Genomic DNA, 19,433 nt, shown 5'->3' with positions numbered 1-19,433 from the left:
TTGAAGTGAAAGTGGAAATACGCTGCCACCCACCCACATGCACAAGCTTTAAACTTGCACATTGTCAAATTGATCAGCCTGGAGATGCGGCCGTACAGGTTTGTGGAAATGGAGAATTTCCACAGCATGATGGTGGCTGCGGTCCCTCGATAGTCGGTCCCCGGACGCCACTATTTTTCTCGGTGCGCCATCCCCACCCTACACCAGCACGTCTCCCACAACATAAACCATGCCCTCACCAACGCAGTTACTATGAAGGTCCACTTAACAACAGACACATGGACAAGTACCAGCGGGTAGGGCCACTATATCTCCCTGACGGCACATTGGGTGAACTTGGTGGAGGCTGGGACCAAGTAAGAGCCTGGGACCGCTCACATGCTACCCTCACCGAGGATAATGGGTCCTACTTCAGTGATGGTTTCTGCGGTGTATTATGCCACCTCCTCCAACCGCCTCCTCCCCCCTCCTCCTCCTCTGCCACCCCCACCTCTCAATTGAGAAGTGTGAGCACGTCGCCAGCAGTCGTTAGTGCGTGGGGTGGCAGCACAGCAGTGGGCAAGTGTCAGCAAGCCGTGCTGAAACTAATCAGCTTAGGTGACCAAGGCACACGGTCCCCGAGCTGTTACAGGGTCTGACAGAGCAGAACGACCTCTGGCTTTCGCCGCTGAGCATCCAACCTGGCATGGTCATGTGTGACAGTGGCCGTAAGCTAGTAGCGGCACTGCAGCTTGGCAGCTTCACATATGTGCCATGTCTGTCCCACGTCTTCAATCTGGTGGTTCAGCGGTTTATGAAAAACTACCTCCACTTGTCTGACCTGCTCGGCAAGGTGCGCCTCATGTGCACATTTCCACAAGTCCACCACGGATGCTGCCACCCTCAGGACACGCGCTGGAATTCTACACTGTACATGTTGGCCAGGCTTTGCAAGCAGCGTAGAGCAATTGTAGAATACCAGCTGCAACATGGTCGGCAGAATGGAAGTCAACCTCTGCCGTTTTTCACAGAGGAGTGGGCATGGATGGCAGACATCTGTCAGGTCCTCGGAAACTTTGAGGAGTCTACCCATATGGAGAGCGGCAATGCGGCCATCATTAGCGTTACCATCCCGCTGCTTTGCCTGCTGAGAACTTCGCTGCTAAGCATGAAGGACGACGCTTTGCGGCTAGAACAGGAGATGGGGGAGTGACAGTATGTAGCTAGATAGCCAGACCACCTTCATGTAAGTATCTTAGCGCTTTTTGGAGGAGGAGGAGGGTGAAGAGACTGCTGCCCACACTGCAGAGGGTACTCATACTGCGTTATTCTCATCTGTTCAGTGTGTATGGGCTGAAGAGGAGGAGGAGCATCCTCCTAGTGAGGACAGCGATGTGCTGCATACTTGGACTCTGGCACACATGGATGACTTCATGCTAGGTTGCCTTTCCTGTGACCCTCGCGTTAGACGCATTCTGGCCAACACGGATTACTGGGTGTGCACCCTTCTGGACCAATGGTGTAAGGAGAACCTTTCAACTCTCATTCTCAAAGTGAAATGGAGTACGAAAGTGATGCAATACCACAGGGCCCTGGGGGAAAAAGTGATGCTAAAGTTCCCACCTGACAGCGCTAGCGGTAGAAGGCGCAGTTAAGAGGGCCAACTAGCAGGGAAGGCGCGGGGATCAGGAAGCATGTCCAGCGCAGGCAGGGTAACACTCTCCAAGGCCTTTGCCAGTTTTATGGCTCCCCAGCCAGACTGTGTCACCACTCCCCAGTCAAGACCGAGTCGGAGGGAGCACTGTAAAAAGATGGTGAGGGAGTACATAGCTGATCGTACCACCATCCTCCTTGATCCATCTGCTCTATACAACTATTAGGTGTCAAAGCTAGACACGTGGAACGAACTTGCGCTGTACTCCCTGAAGGTGCTGGCCTGCCCTGCCGCTAGCGTCTTCTCAGAGAGCGTGTTTATTGCAGCTGAGGAAATCATCACAGTTAAGCGTTCCTGCCTGTCAACTGCCTGTGCCAACATGCTTACACTCAGTAAGATGAGCAAATGCTGGATTTCCCCAGACTTCTTTTCTCCACTGGTGGAAAGCAGCAAATCCTAAAGATTCTTTTTGCCGCAACAGGAGAAATATACATCCTCTATCACCCCAAAAAAGAGGAGAAGTAGCTTGGTCTATCCCTCTCCGATATTACTCCTCCTCCTAAAATAGCATGTCATATCGCTGAACTGCCACTTTTTCTGCGGCCCAAAAGGCTCTGTTAAAACCAATTTTTTCGGAGGGCTGCCTCCAGGCTCTGTTACAAATTAAGTAACAACGAGCTTTATCTTTACAAAATGTTTATGGGTTTCAACTACCCTCGGGGTAAAGCAATTTTTCAGGGGTACACTTGTACTCCTGCTACACCAATTTTTCAGGCCCTCGCCTATTCTGTTAGCAAACTAATTTTTCTGGGCTTCGCCTATACTGTTAGCAAACTAATTTTTCTGGGCTTCGCCTATACTGTTGGTGAACAAATTTTTTCAGGTTTTCGCCTATGCTGTTGGTACACCAATTTTTCAGAGGTTCACCTATACTCTTGGTACACAAATGTTTCAGGGATTTGCCTATACTCTTGGTACACAAATGTTTCAGGGTCTGCCTATACACTTGCTACAGAAAGGTCTGAGGAATTCGCCTATAGTCTTGCTACAGAAATATTTCAGGGATCCGCATATACTCTTGCTACAGAAATTTTTCAGGGGTCTGCCTATACTCTTGCTACAGAAATGTTTCAGGGGTCTGCCTATACACTTGCTAGAGAAAGGTTTGAAGGTTTCGCCTATACTCATGCTACAGAAATCTTTCAGGTGTTCGCCTATACACTTGCTACAGAAAGGTTTCAGGGCTTCGCCTATACTCTTGCTGCAGAAATGTTTCAGGGGTCCACCTAAACACTTGCTACAGAAAGGTCTGAGGGGTTCGCCTATACTTTTTCTACAGAAATGTTTCAGGGGTTCGCCTATACTCATGCTACAGAAATGTTTCAAGTGCCCGCCTATACTCTTGCTACAGAAAATATTTCAGGGGTTGGCCTATACACTTACTACAGAAAGGCTTGAGAGGTTCACCTATACTATTGCTACTGAAAGGTTTGAGGGTTTCGACTATACTCTTGCTACAGAAATGTTTCAAGGTTCCGCCTATACTGGGGTCCGGCTATGCCCTCTCGTGTTACAAATTACCACAGTTATCCGAGATCCTGGATTGGAGCGTTCACAGGAAGTGTAACTTATTTAGTGGTGAGACTTTCACACGGTCACTGTATATCTGTGGTGGCTGCTTTTGCGAAACGTCCTGCTTCAAATCAATCTTCGGTGTTAGTCTGCGCTGCTGCATTGTGGAGATGTGTAGAAGTACTCGCACGTGAGTCCCCTTTATGCCCACATTTGCGGCTCCTGACAATTTTGTGACGGAGGTGGCACGGGATTCGAATTATGATTGTACGTAAATTTATCATCAATTCTCAACAGCATTGTGTCAACTGCAGGTGGTGATTGTCCTTGGTTGCAGCGAGTTTGGTGCTTAGCTAGGATGTGCCAGCGCGTGTTCCTTGTTGCTTATGGTCTGTCCCAAGTAAATTGTTAGAGGGGTGACCGTCAGGCTCTTGCCCCCAATTTGGCCTAATAGTGTGACCTGGGAGCCTCAAATGCACCCATACATGCTGCCCCTGCCTTTCCCTATCTGTTTATGTGGTGTTTCCATGACTTTTTGATGTTTCAGGTGTTTCACACAACCTCCCCTATGCGGAGCATGGGTCAGCTTGAAAAATGCTCGAGTCTCCCATTGACTTCAATAGGGTTCGTTACTCGAAATGAGCTCTCGAGCATTATGAAAATTTTGACTCGAGTAATGAGAACCCAAGCATTTTGGTACTCGCTCATCTCTAGTCTCTTCCTATTTTTACCATGTTGATGACAATGTAAGTAATGGTAGCTGCGTAGGGTACAGTTTGATGGGATGTTAGATCATTCTCCCCTTGTGAGTATTGTGCAATTTAAAATTTATATATATAAAGACGAAAGCCCTCACTGACTTACTGACTGACTGACTCAATTACTGACTCGCCACTAATTCTCCAACTTTCTAATGTCGTAGAAACATGAAACTTGGCACAAGCATAGATTATGTCCAAAATAGGAAAAGTAAAGGGGTCCCAACTCGATTATTCAATTCTAGCGCAAAAGAACTAGCGTCCAAATTTTACGTACGGAATCTAATTCTCTCACTTTCCGATGTCATAGAAACTTGAAATTTGGCACAAGCATTGATTATGTCATAAGTAGGAAAAGTTAATGTGTCCCTCCTCAATTATTCAATTCTAAGCGCAAAAGAATTAGCGTCCAAATTTTACATACGTAATCTAATTCTCTCACTTCCTGATGCCATTTTATATAAAGGAAATGTCGCATGGTTACCTCCATGTGGTGTTTCCTGCATAACGCAAAGAACCATGCAAAATGGTGAACGTATTTTTTTTTCCCGGTATCTCTAAAGTAACCACGACCTCATAAGATTTTCCGTGTGAATACCAGATAAACACCAGTACCAAATTAACTCGGGCGAAGCCGAGTATATATATATATATATATATATATATATATATATATATATATATATATATATATATATATATATATATATGTATATATGTATATAAAAGTGATGTTTGCATTAATACCTACGCCACAGAATAATCATCAAATGTATTAGATAAACTGCGTGACCATGTTTTTAGCTATGTACAGGAACACATATGCTGAGATAAGATAAAAAGTTTCTACCTGGCCTCTTGGCACTCAGTCAAGAGGTTATTCACTGCAAAGTTTATTGAAGGTATGCAAATAAAGGATAAGAATATGTCCAATGAGTGCAATTTAATTAACTATGAAAATGTTGGATTGAAAACTAACCAATAACTTTGCATAGTTAATTGTCCAATGATGTTGTGACACCCCAATGTAAGGGGACTATAAATAAAGATGCCTGATACCGATAACTGTGTGGGCTCTGTCATTTAATTCCTCCGTCATATGACGTACTGAAGTCTTGGTTTGGGCAGCCCTACTGCATAGGCCACCTGGACTTCAGTCGCAGGGTACACTCTGCTGTCCCTCAGCAGGCCATCGCCGTAGCATAACTGATATGACGTCATTTACAAGATACACTCATCTTTCCCTAAACGGACATACATTTTTGCTGTAACATTTTTTAATGAAGGCCTCGATAACTTACACAATAGATACACAGTAGTATAAGATGACAGAACATTTTCACATACAAACACAGTTGCAGGACTGGAAAAGTGTACAGAGTTTATACAAGTTAACATTGAAAATGAACATCTTCACAAGCAACTTTATGCTAAGACAATAGACAAGCAGGAAAAGAGAAGGACTGTAACACAGTTGGGAACGATTGGGCGAAGATATAGGACTCTGTATAAACAGCTTACGGTCCAGCATAAAAGGTTAATATCACTAACTTGTTACACTACTGTACTGGTGAGACATCTGAATAGAGAGTGTAGGAGCCCTCCATGCTGCCCTCTCACATAATGAGTTCAGAATGCAGTATTATATATTTTGTTGTTATCTGAGCTGTTGATAGGATTTCCTTTTACATTTAATAACTGCATATCTATATAATATTTGTATATTGTTTATATATTTTGTGATTCTGTCTCACAACCAGTAGGTGGCCACTGCTGGATAGTAACGGTTTTGGTAAGAGAAAAATGTCAGCATTAAAATATAGGCACTTAGTTTTAGCTGATGCTTGTAACCAACCTTGGTAAATAAGTATTTCACCTGTGCTAGAAAATATTGTAAGCATGTTTACTAAATAAGTATAATATACAGTATATAGAAAATGTACAGCTCAGGCTGTGTATAATATATATATTGAAAATATACGTATTAGTTCCACTTATTTGAAGTGCTATACAGTCCTCACAGGTATATTACAGACTCTCGGGTTTGTATGGCATACCTAATGGGCGGAGAGATAAATAAATAAATATATAGGATTGAAAGGTTTTTTTTAATGTCAGGCACATGCCCAGTATATGTATGTAACAGGGCAGTATTGTGGTATTTTTTTGAAACATTTGTGGAGTTATTCTACCCCCAAATGTTGGCTTTGGGTGTGGTGTAATTCTAAATCCGGAGGAAGTAATGTGACTGGATTGGGGGTTATACCACGCTTCAGTCTTCCGCTGGATTTAGAAGGAGAGGGGGGGAGGTTGAGAATATTTTGTATTTTCAGATTATTAGAGCAGTTAGAGTAATAGGATGTACTACTGTCACCTGACTGCATCACCCTCATGTCACAAGAAGCTGAGGGGTTTGAGTATGTAAAAAGATGAACTGATGGCTAACCCAGATTTCAAGTTTTGTTTTGTAGATAGCTCAGGATTAGAGATGAGCGAGCATACTCGTCCAAGCTTGATGCTCGTTTGAGTATTAGGGTGCTCGAGATGCTCGTTACTCGAGATGAGGACCACGCGGTACTCATCTCGATTAAACGCGCACTAACCATTGAATTCAATGGAGCCGGCTCCATTGAAAGCAATGGGCTGCCGGCGATCTCAGGATGAATTTTTAGGAAGGGCTTAAAAATATAAGCCCTGACCTGAAAATCATCCAAAAATGTGTAAAAAAAAAAAAAAATGTCAGCATAAAGATCGTCCTCCTCTGCCATAGCTGTAACAGCTGTGGCAGAGAAGAACGATGTTAGCCCATTGAATTCAATGGAGCTGGCAATACAGCAGGCTCCATTAAAAGCAATGGGCTGCCGGCGAGCGCGGGCTGAATTTGCGGGAAGGGCTTAAAAATATAAGCCCTTACCTGAAAATCATCCTAAAATGTGTGTGTGTGCCTATAATCGCTGTATAAGTGATAAGGCATGGCAGAGCAGTAGCTCTGCCATGCCTTATGACAGCGATCATAGGCATAGTGCTGCAAGTCCCTCAGAGGGACTCGAATAGTGTAAAAAAAGAAAAGAAAAACGTAAAAAAAAGAAAAATGTAAAAAAAAAATGTAAAAAAACCCTTTTTTTATGCTTTCTAATATTAGCATAAAAAAAGGTAAAAAAAAAATTAAAACCCCACATATTGGGTATTGACACATCCATAACGACGTGTACAAAATGTTGAACACGCTTTTTATTTTGAACGCTAAAAAACAGAGGCAAAATGCTAATTTTTAGCATTTTGCCTCCCAAAAAATGCAATAAAAGTGATCAAAAAAGCCGTACATTTCCCAAAATGGTACCAATAAAAACTACAGCTCGTTTCGCAAAAAATAAGCCCTCAGAGCTCCGTACATAGAAAAATAAAAAAGTTACAGGACTTCCAAAAAGATTTCCAAAAAAAGGGGGGTTTATTGCAAAAAAGTGTAAAAACCTAAAAAAAAATAACAATTTTGGTATCGTTGTAACCGTACCGACCCGCAGATGCTGCATGATTAACGCTGTAAGAAAAAGAAAAAAAAATCTATGGCAGAATTGATGCGTTTTCTCTCCCTGTTATCATAAAAAAAAGAATAAAAGTTTTACGATATAGTCTATGTACCCAAAAGTGGCACAGATAAAAACTACAGCTCGCCACGCAAAAAAACAAGCCCTTATACGGCCGCGTCGACGGAAAAATACAAAAGTTATGGCTTTTGAAAAATGGAGATGGAAAAATACCAAAAAAATCGCTTGGTCCTCAACGCCAAAATAGGCCGTGTCATTAAGGGGTGAAAGGTTGCAAATTTACACACACACATATATATATATATATATATATATATATATATATATATATATATATATATATATACTATGCCATATATGTTGACAGCTTATCTGTATACGTTAAGGCCTATCCGATTAGGTATAGTTTTGCCACTACAGAGGTAGCAGCCAAATTGTTGAACAAGGTAATTTTGTCGGTATGGGATTCCAGAGACAATATAAATAACCGCTTTTCACACTCCCTGCCACCCTGTCTTCTGCATTGTATCCCGTTTGGACTAGCTTCCAGTACAGGGCGGTACTATCGACAGCAGTTGCAGATACAGTATGGTACTTTCTCCAGGTATGTCCAGGCCCTGTAGAAACATTTATATTTGATGCATAAACAAGTGTTTGCTTCTCTTCCAGATTCTGACTCTGTGTATACAACACATGTTCTGGAGCCAGGATATTGAAAACATGTAACAAAATCTCCATGACCACGCTACGAGGGTCCTTACCAAGATCAGATGACAGCAGCCACTTCAGTAAAGCCTGAGAGGAAAACAAACTGGGTTCACGCTGGTCACTGCCAGAGAGTGACCAAGGCAGGAGAGTAACTATGTATTATTGTATCCTGTGTAAAATAAATGTCATGCTCATCCTCATAATAATAATAATGAGGAAGGGCAAATGGTATGACACCCTACTGGGGGCAATAGGTATTGCAGTTTGAGTACTGAACTCCACTGATATGATCCCAGGCCAGAGCCAATGAGGCTCAGGCAAGTAAATCTACAGGCCCAGTGGATGCCATCCATATTTATTTTCCTCAGAATTTAATGTTTGGATTGTGATAAAATGTATTAAGAATATTAAAATATTAGCTTAGCTACTCAGCTTAACTTGCTTGAAGATTAGAATGATAATTTAACAGAGGCAGTGAAGTCCAACTAGTTTGGAAAGAACTGACTATGGGGACCCTTGACCAAAAAAAATTATAATAAAATATAACTTTTATTAAAGAAATAACTAAAAGGAAGAACATACACACATAAATCTAGATCCAGGAAAACCCATGGAACCGATAAAAATGTATTGATACCACTGTCCATAAACAGTAATAGACCGGTCAGTCTGAGTATCGTTATGACTCAGCCATTTAGTGTATTCGGTCTCTTTGCAGAATCTGACAGGATTATCAGAATCTATTGTATACACGTCAACCTAATCAGGAGATGAAAAAGTGACATAAGTCCGACAGTTGGATGTTACAGAACGTGACCCAAAATCCAGAGATCAGGTTCGGTGATGTATACGTCGTTCACATCGAGAAAATAAGCTATGCCGGACCACTAAAAATTGTAAGCGTAACCCAGTCCGACAGTTGGATGTTACAGAACGTGACCCAAAATCCAGAGATCAGGTTCGGTGATGTATACGTCGTTCACATCGAGAAAATAAGCTATGCCGGACCACTAAAAATTGTAAGCGTAACTCAACGCGTTTCTCCCACAACATGGGTTCATCAGGGGTTTCAATACGCAAAAAATGGTACTTTACTGGTTTAATGACTCCCAGTCAGAAATCGGATAGTGGTACAAAAATAAAAAATTGATGAAGCCTCAAAATGTCCAGCACTGTCAAATAAATGACACACTGGATATAGAGGGATCAATCAGAGTAGAACTGTCATTTCCACTGGTGACAATTATATTACTAGATAGATTATTGTCGCCATATAAGATAAATGAACTGACAGGACTACGAAAACCCTACTACTACAATGGTAGAAATAAGAGTAGGGTATAGGTAAGAAAAATTTCTACCCTTTATGCGAGAGAAAGTTATAATTTCTCAGGGATAATAGTCCCGAGTACAGAAAGATAGAATAATTTTAGCCGTTAAGTCAAAGAGTATCCCGAGGGCAAAATTTTTGCAATCGGGTCCCTGGATAATCAGATGGCATATTCACAGCAGCCCAGACTAGCCGCCTTTTGGATAGCCATCTGATAAATTTTCGCTCTAGACCTACAAGGAAAATTCCTAAGACCTATAATAGTCCCTCAATAGAGTGGAAAGAGGATTCAAAGACCTATATTAGTCCCTCAATAAGGTGGTCACTAAGTCAGAGCCTTAATAAGCAAAAACTGAAATCAAACAAATAAACAAAACGGCGGCATGTCAGCCCTGGTGGTGGACTGACAGCATACTGAACTCACAGCTCCCTGAGCTTTAAATAGGAATCCTGTAGCTCCACCTTTAATGGGGGAGTCTAGGTGTAAGCCAATCATCATTATACAGGGGCGTACCTATGTCAGTTGTTGCTATGGAGATCAAAGTGCTGTCGTTTTGTTTAAGACGCACTCATGTCCAAAATCCATATCCTCACCATGTATAAATGGTAACAGTGCCCACCTGATGTTTAGCGCTCACAGAATATAAATCCCTGGTTGCCCTGATCATCTGGGGAGACAAAAAAGCTCTGTCTTTCGAAGTGCGGCTACCGCTAAGGAATTCCATAACCGTGAATTTATTAATTGCCGGTCTAAGAACGTGGTCTATTTAGCCACCTGCTCGTGTCCTCTGAACTATGTGGGCAAGACGGCCCAACAATTTCGCCGTCGCGTACTTGCCCACATAGGAAATATCAGACGGAACGAAGCAACACCTCTAGCCACACATATATGGGATGTACATGGAGGGGACGAAACCCAGGTTCACTTTCAAGGTATCGAGTGTATACGTCCGGACGGACGCCGGGGCGACACCAACAGACTCCTCTTGCAAAAAGAAGCAAGTTGGATTTTTCGTTTGCGCTCGGTCTCCCCGGATGGACTTAATGAGCAACTCTCCTTTAACTGCTTTATTTAACTGGGGCATCGATGCGTGCCAAAGTGCTAGATGTGCAGTACTAACAAAGCTATCATATATCGGAAGAATAAACGATTCCATGACTCTGTTACTTCATCTTAGGTTACCAAGGTTAGGATTATCTCTGCCCTGTGGTTGTGCCTGTGTAATTTAACTAACCCCTCACCTTTGTATTGAGCATCAAGCTATTTGCATCATGTAGTTATCACTGTGGCCTTCCGTTCCACAGTAACATACTCTGCTCGCCACTTGCTTTATGTAACCTGGTTGCTGATTTATCTTCCGTAGCGTCTGCATTTTATGGTCATCAATATAAGCACGTATATTATATACAAAAACATCATGTGACAACAGCAGATTTATTATAAGAAACAGTGCATTTTCATATTGACACTTTTTAGTGTGTGTCCCAATTGAAATATTGGGCTTATGTAAACTCACATTGCTTGAGTTAATTTATCATGATTTAATACCTTTGTTCACTTCTAGCTCTCGGCGTCTTGGACACGCCCCTTAATGTGTCACGTCACGATTAGCATGACATGTCATGGTAGAGGATCTATCGATTTGTATAATCTGAACTACTACTACTAAATGTGGCTAATTATGCCACTGTCTTTTGCACTGTTTACTTTTATCCATAAGGCTGGGCAGATATGTCACTGTAATCAGTATATCACCTTTATTCTATTCTTCTCTCTGCTGAAAACAGGACTTGAGAACAGGACCTTTGGCACCGCCCCCTCCTGCTCAGCTGACTGCTGGAGGGGCGGGTCATGTGATCTCTGTATCTCTGTAGCTCCTCTACATCTCTATGATCACTACAGGAACGCTACTCTCCCCAGACGATCAGGGCAACCAGGGATTTATATTCTGTGAGCGCTAAACATCAGGTGGGCACTGTTACCATTTATACATGGTGAGGATATGGATTTTGGACATGAGTCCGTCTTAAACAAAACGACAGCACTTTGATCTCCATAGCAACAACTGACATAGGTATGCCCCTGTATAATGATGATTGGCTTACACCTAGACTCCCCCATTAAAGGTGGAGCTACAGGATTCCTATTTAAAGCTCAGGGAGCTGTGAGTTCAGTATGCTGTCAGTCCACCACCAGGGCTGACATGCCGCCGGTTTGTTTATTTGTTTGATTTCAGTTTTTGCTTATTAAGGCTCTGACTTAGTGATCACCTTATTGAGGGACTAATATAGGTCTTTGAATCCTCTTTCCACTCTATTGAGGGACTATTATAGGTCTTAGGAATTTTCCTTGTAGGTCTAGAGCGAAAATTTATCAGATGGCTATCCAAAAGGCGGCTAGTCTGGGCTGCTGTGAATATGCCATCTGATTATCCAGGGACCCGATTGCAAAAATTTTGCCCTCGGGATACTCTTTGACTTAACGGCTAAAATTATTCTATCTTTCTGTACTCGGGACTATTATCCCTGAGAAATTATAACTTTCTCTCGCATAAAGGGTAGAAATTTTTCTTACCTATACCCTACTCTTATTTCTACCATTGTAGTAGTAGGGTTTTCGTAGTCCTGTCAGTTCATTTATCTTATATGGCGACAGTAATCTATCTAGTAATATAATTGTCACCAGTGGAAATGACAGTTCTACTCTGACTGATCCCTCTATATCCAGTGTGTCATTTATTTGACAGTACTGGACATTTTGAGGCTTCATCAATTTTTTATTTTTGTACCACTATCCGATTTCTGACTGGGAGTCATTAAACCAGTAAAGTACCATTTTTTGCGTATTGAAACCCCTGATGAACCCACGTTGTGGGAGAAACGCGTTGGGTTACGCTTACAATTTTTAGTGGTCCGGCATAGCTTATTTTCTCGATGTGAATGACGTATACATCACCGAACCTGATCTCTGGATTTTGGGTCACGTTCTGTAACATCCAACTGTCGGACTTATGTCACTTTTTCATCTCCTGATTAGGTTGACGTGTATACAATAGATTCTGATAATCCTGTCAGATTCTGCAAAGAGACCGAATACACTAAATGGCTGAGTCATAACGATACTCAGACTGACCGGTCTATTACTGTTTATGGACAGTGGTATCAATACATTTTTATTGGTTCCATGGGTTTTCCTGAATCTAGATTTATGTGTGTATGTTCTTCCTTTTAGTTATTTCTTTAATAAAAGTTATATTTTATTATAATTTTTTTTGGTCAAGGGTCCACATAGTCAAGATTAGAATGATAAAGCTATAGAATGTAGGTTGAGAGACATATGTATACTCAGTCTAACTTAATGACCAATAATGAGCATTTATGAAGAAATATTATCAGATTAATGAAAAATACAAGGCACAGTGAAAAACATTTGCAAATGACAAATCACACATTAAGACTGAGAAACAGACAATTAAAACTTTAAAATGTCTAATAGTTATGTGTTCTTCTAACATTGTGGAATTGTTGTCCATCCAGTATCATCTCCAAGGAGAAATCTCCATGATGACTATCATACTCGTTGACCTGATCTATGAAGCTATTGAGCCATAGAGCAAAGCAGCAAGTACTGTTCAAATACAAAGAGTGAATTCCGCATGAATTATGGACAGCTGAGCAAAGATGGACCGTACTTTAAAATGTGATTTCAAACATCTCTTTGCAATATTGTGTTCTGCTTCTGCTTGTCTCATGTAGACACACGCTCACTCTCTCTCCTACCCAGGGATAGCACAGCTGCTGTAGGTTACAGCGAGGGGATGCCCTACGGGGTGTTACCTTGTATGGAGAAAGGGTGTGGACTCCTGAAGAATGCCCAGGGCGTTCATGCCCTTCTCCCAGTGTTAGGTAATGCAACCTGCCCCTGTAGGATAGTTTAGTTTGAGTTCGGGAAGGAGAATGAGAGGTTTGCGTGGAATAACATAGTAGGACAGCAGAGGTGATCACAAAACAGTGGAAACAATGGAGAATACATATCTATGTAACATTGTCAGATTGATTATTATTCACAGGCCTTAATTATTTATGATAATAAAATTGTATATGTGTCTTTGAATTAACATATATTGAAATATTAAGAGCAGCCGTAATAGGGCTGGCATGGAAGTGTTGTGTCGCTCAGAACTTTAGAATTTAGGGGTTACAATATAATGTGTACAACTTTAGAAGCTGATATATATGTGTGTATATGTATGTGTGTGTGTGTGTGTGTGTGTGTGTGTGTGTATATATATATATATATATATATATATATATATATATGTGCATTTTATATATATATATGTGCATTTTATTTATATATATATATATATATATATATATATATATATATATATATATATATATAGTGCACAGTGAGTATATTCATAGTGTAACAAAAAAAAAATCATGTAAGTTGCTGTTCTCTTAAGAAGAAAGTAACCAAGGTGCAGGTAAATGCTTTATGGTGTGTTATATGGTGATTGGAGCTCTATAACTACCAACGAGACCAGAAACTGGTAATGAGACACCTGTTATCACATAGGTCATCATTGATGAAAGCATAAAATAATAGCAACATAGAATATAATGTAATATGTATATATGAAGAAGAGGACGCAGAGAAGATACTGCAGGAAGATTAAACTGCCTTGTTTAAATGCTTACTGGAGGAGGGGATGTAACAGAAAATATTTGATTATGGACAATTGAATTTAAACTACGCAGTAGCAGACACCGTCAAATATATTAGAAAACAACTAGTCTAATTTATGTATGTACTGAGAGACGTATGTCAAGAATATCAAGATATAACTAATAGTTAGCGTTGATGCCTTTAACCCCTTAGTGACGAAGCCTATTTGTGCCTTAGTGACGGAGCCAAATTTTGGAAATCTGATGTGTCACTTAACATATCATAACTCCGTAAAGGCTATGCATATCCAAGTGATTCTGACAATGTTTTTTCGCCACATGTTGTACTTCATTTAGGTGGTAAAAATAGACCCATAGAATTTGTCTATATTTATTAAAAGTGCCAATATTGGGAAATTTTGAAAACATTGTCATTTTTTTTCACATTTTTAACTGTAATATCTCAAATATGTGCAAACAGACTGTACACATTTTTGCTAAGATATATATTTCCATCTGTTAACTTTATTCTGAATGCACGTTTGAAAAACTTTCGTTTTTGTTTTTTTTTAACCATTTAGGAGACGTACAAATTTACCATTAATTATCAACATTTTGAGGAACACTTTATTTTCCGGCACTAAGCCAAGATTGCAAAGGCTCATAGGTTTCAGAATTATAGAAAACCCCACAAATGACCCCATTTTAAAAACTACACCTCTTAGTGTATTCACTGAGGGGGGTCAGAAGTATTTTGACCCCACAAATTCTTTTCAGAAAAAAAAAAAAATTCATATTTTTGCAAATACATAATTTTTAACACAGGATTTTTTTCTATAGTGCACATGAAAATGAGGATTTACACCTCAAAATGCACATCCCTGTTTGTCCTGTGTTCAGGAACATACCCATTGTGACCCTAATCTTCTGTCCGTATGTACAACAGGGCCAAAACCAAAAGGAGCAGCCAGTGGCTTTCAGATCATTTTGCTTGAAGGCTAGACCCCTTGAGCGGCCGAAATGACAGAGGACCCACACAAATGACCTCATTTTGGAAACTAGACCTCTTAGCGCATTAATCTAGGGGTGTACTGCGTATTTTGACCCAACAGTTTTTGAGTGAATCAAAGCAAAACAGATTTAAAAAATTACGATTTTTTTTAATCAATTATGTGATTTTAAAAACAGGGTTTTTTTGGACAGCAGACATATGAATGGAGGCTTTCACCCAAAAATGGATAACCCAGTTTGTCCTGTGTTCAGAAACATACCCATTGTAGCCCTAATCTTCTGTCCGTATGCACAACGGGGCCCTAACCGAAAGGAGCAGCGGGTGGTTTTCAGAACAGACATTTTGGTTGAAGGTGTTCAGGCCCCATTGCACACTGGTAGATGCCTTGAGTGGCTAAGAGATAGAGAACCCCCACAAATGACCCAATTTTAAAAACTATACCCCTTAACACATTCATCTAGGGGTGTACTGCGTATTTTGACTCCACCGTTTTTAAATGAATCAAAGCAAAGCAGAAGGAAAAAATTATGATTTTGGTTTTTTTGGCAATTATGTCATTTTAAAAATTGTTTTTTTTTTGTACAGCATACATAGGAATAAAAACTTTCACCCCAAAATGTTTACCCCTATTTGTCCCGTGTTCAGAAACATAACTATTATAGCCCTAATTTTCTGTCTGGATGCACAACGGGGCCCAAACTGAACAGAGCGTTTAACTGTCTTTTAACTTTTACGTGATCGCCATTATCCATTGGATAAGGGCGATCATGTAACAGAAGACCACTCACCGCGGCCCCCCGTGACATCTCCAAGCTCTTGGCTACCTTTAGTATCCAGGAGCAAATAGATTTTAAATTTCCTCTTGCCCTCCCCAGCTTCTGCACTTGCATCCGCCATTTTGGCGACTGGCGCATGCGCCAAAACTGGGGAAGGGTCTGCGGATAAGGATCCCGTCAAGGGACATCGCTGGTGGCCTTATTAAGGTAATTTCACCACCCCTCACAGATCCGATCTGTGATGGGAGGCGAAAATTATCCATTAAATAACTGCAATCACGTGACTGGGAAAAGCGTACCATGGCACCCCATGAAATATCCAGGCTCTTGGCTATATTTAGTAGCCAGGTGCAGGGAGATTTTTAATAACCCCGGCAATCTGCGGCTTTTGCACCGGCGTCCTCCATTTTGGCGACGGACGCGTGCAGAGAAGACAGGCAAGGTCTGCGGATAAATCTGGGGGCTTTAGGTTCCTAATTTTATCTCCCTTCATGGATATGATCCATGAGGGGTGATGAAACAAACTTTTTTTTTTTTTCAACTTTTTTTACTTTTACATGATCGCTGCTATCCATTGGATAGCAGCGATCATGTGACCGGGAACCGCATACAGCAGCTCTCGGTGACAGCTCCCTGCTCTCGGCTACTCATACTAACCGGGAGCAGGGAGTTTTTTTAATTTCCCGGGCCTCCCGGCTCTCTGTGCATGCGCGTGACGTAATGCGTCTAGCGCGCATGCGCAGACACCGGTGGCAGGGTCGGGGAGAAAGAAGATGATGCCGGACGGCATGGAGGATGGGGGGTGAGTACTCTCAGCTCCCCTTACGGATCCGATCCGTAAGTGGAGCTGAAACTTTAACTTTGTTTAACTTTTTGGTAACTTTAATGCGTTTGCCAGTATCCGGTGGATACCAGCGATCGCGTGACTGGGGGTGGGGTTCCGCGGCCTTGGATGACAGCTCCATGCTGTCGGCTACCTCTGGTAACCGGCAGCATTGAGCTATCACGTCCTGAGCCTGCAGTGCTTTCATTCCTAGAGGAGGCATGTTTTTACGTCCTCTAGGAATTAATCCCAGCAGGCCAGGACGTAAAAAGGCAATGGGGCCGTCACTAAGAGGGTTAATGTGATAATAACCTGCAAAATACTCATGGACTAGATATGTGTATTGAAATCTTGGTGTGAGCAGCCCTACTGCAAGGGCCACCTGGACTTCAGTCGCGGGGTACACTCTGCTGTTCCTCAGCAGGCTATCGCCGTAGCATGGGTCATATGACGTCATTCACAAGGTACACTCAGCTTTCCCTAAATGGCCATACATTTTTGCCGTAACACTACCATCCAGAATATGTGCAAGGAAGTCCTTTTGTCTCAAGGAGGGATCATCCCTCAATGTGGCTGTGTTATGTGATAGATATAAATCCCTGAATTTGTTATCCACTCTTAGGCACGCATTCTGAATGGTGTGTGCTGGGTAACCCCATTGGAGGAACCTGTTGATGATGTTTTTGACTTCTTGAATATAATCAGCTTGTTGTGAACAGGCCCTTCCGTCTCTGATGAATTCCCCAGTGGGTAAATTGGAAGTCACATGCATTGAATGACAGCTTATCTGTGAACTAATTAAGGTCGTATTTCCCGCATATACGGTTCAGTTACTGCTTTAAATGCAATTTATTACACTATTTCTCTGTCCATTTTCTGGATCATATAAAGGTCCATTTATATATATGATACTTCAGATCTGTCTTGTTAGGAGCCCGGTGAAGAATCCTAAGTAGATTCAAATGCTTGTTGTAACATCATTCTACTTTTTAAAGTCCCTTTTACTACGGGAAGCACTGAGCGGGGAGCTATCATACAGAATGAGAAGCCAGTGAGCTGTCGAGTTTTAACAAGGTTTTTTAACTGACTGAAAAGTCAGCTTAAACAACTACAAATGACAAGGGATTAATATTTTCACTTCATACTAAATGATTATCTCTCATGTTCGCTTGTTTGAATGAATTTTGAGCTCTAAACATTGTGTAAAAGGGCTTTTAGCCATTAAATGGTATCATATCTACAACATTACTTTGTTTTACTTTACTCTACATGGTATAACATTATTTTCCTCAAGAAAATGGGGGACTCTTATTCTGGATGCCGGCAGTCATATCCTTATTGAGCTATAAGCTTATGCATATACAGTGAATGGATACAATTTTTTAAAAAGCACCAAATAACTAGAATATCTGCAAAATGTTCAGAGTCAATCCCTGACAAGGGGTAATATTTTGCCCTCATTCCTTCCTTTTCCTCAGCAGGTCAGTATTTTTATTCATTTCAGATTTAAATAAAATGATAAAACATTTTGGGAAAAACACACAAGCTAAAAGTCCAGCACTGGACACTATTACTGCAAATATCTCCACCGCCACCATGTATTTCCCTCTGGTGCTCAGGTAAGCTGGGATCATGGAGATCCAGACACTGCAGAACAGCAGCATGCTGAAGGTGATGTACTTGGCCTCATTAAAACTGTCCGGTAATGTCCTTACCATGAAAGCCAGAACAAAGCTCACAGCTGACAGAAGCCCCATATAACCCAACATGGAGTAGAAGCAGATATCTGAGCCTTCATTGCACTGAATTATGATCTTATCAGGATAAGACTGAGTGTCCAGGTCCTGGAATGGGGGAGAGATAGACAACCAGATAACACAGAGGACAACTTGTAAAGATGAGCACAACAGCACTATGGTGTGGGGCAACTTTACACTCAACCATTTTCTCCAGGGGCTTCCAGGCTTGGTGGACTTAAAAGCAACACAAACCATAACAGTCTTGGCAAGAAGTGAAGAGATGGCTACTGAGAAGAAAATTCCAAAACTGGTTTCACGTAATCTACAAGTTACATCGTTGGGGCGACCAAGAAACAAGAAGACGGAGAGGAAGCTGAGGATGATAGAGACCAGGAGGACATAACTCAGGTTACGGTTGTTAGCTTTAACAATAGGAGTGTGCCGATAGGTAATAAATATTAAAAATATGAAGCCTGTCGCAAGACATCCGAAGACCGAGACACCAGAAAATATATAAGCCATTGCGTCATTTTGGTAAGAGATGAATTCTATGACTTTTGGCAGGCATCGGTCTCTCATCTCATTTGGCCATTCTTCACTTTGGCATTTAATACAGTTATCAGAATCTGTAGAAATATCCCATAGCATATTACACATTAAATCTATCTAGCTGATACTGTATATATATCCATCTATGTGAAATATCCCTACCACCATATGGGAAGCAAAATTACCTGATATGTTGGCTATTTTGGTAAGGGTGAAGGCCAAATAATGTTTCCAGAACTTGTTTCTCCTATTTAACTACCCTTTCTTTAGGGAAAGACGGTACTATAACCGCAAAGCAATAACAGTTGAGTGAGCCC

General features: G+C 41.3%; 1 protein-coding gene across 1 annotated transcript in view; it reads right to left on the bottom strand.

Annotated features, from left to right (window-relative positions):
* Positions 1–18,285: 18,285 nt before the first annotated feature.
* LOC136573248 (vomeronasal type-2 receptor 26-like) overlaps positions 18,286–19,433 on the bottom strand; it is a 32,784-nt gene continuing 31,636 nt past the window's right edge. Inside the window, exon 4 of the mRNA XM_066574547.1 lies at positions 18,286–19,040. Coding sequence (XP_066430644.1) covers positions 18,286–19,040 — 755 coding nt within the window. The remainder of the gene's footprint in view (positions 19,041–19,433) is intronic.

This window comes from Eleutherodactylus coqui, chromosome 7 (genome assembly GCF_035609145.1).
Source record: "Eleutherodactylus coqui strain aEleCoq1 chromosome 7, aEleCoq1.hap1, whole genome shotgun sequence".
Classification (NCBI taxonomy): domain Eukaryota; kingdom Metazoa; phylum Chordata; class Amphibia; order Anura; family Eleutherodactylidae; genus Eleutherodactylus; species Eleutherodactylus coqui.
This window is presented reverse-complemented; position numbering and strand designations above follow the sequence as displayed.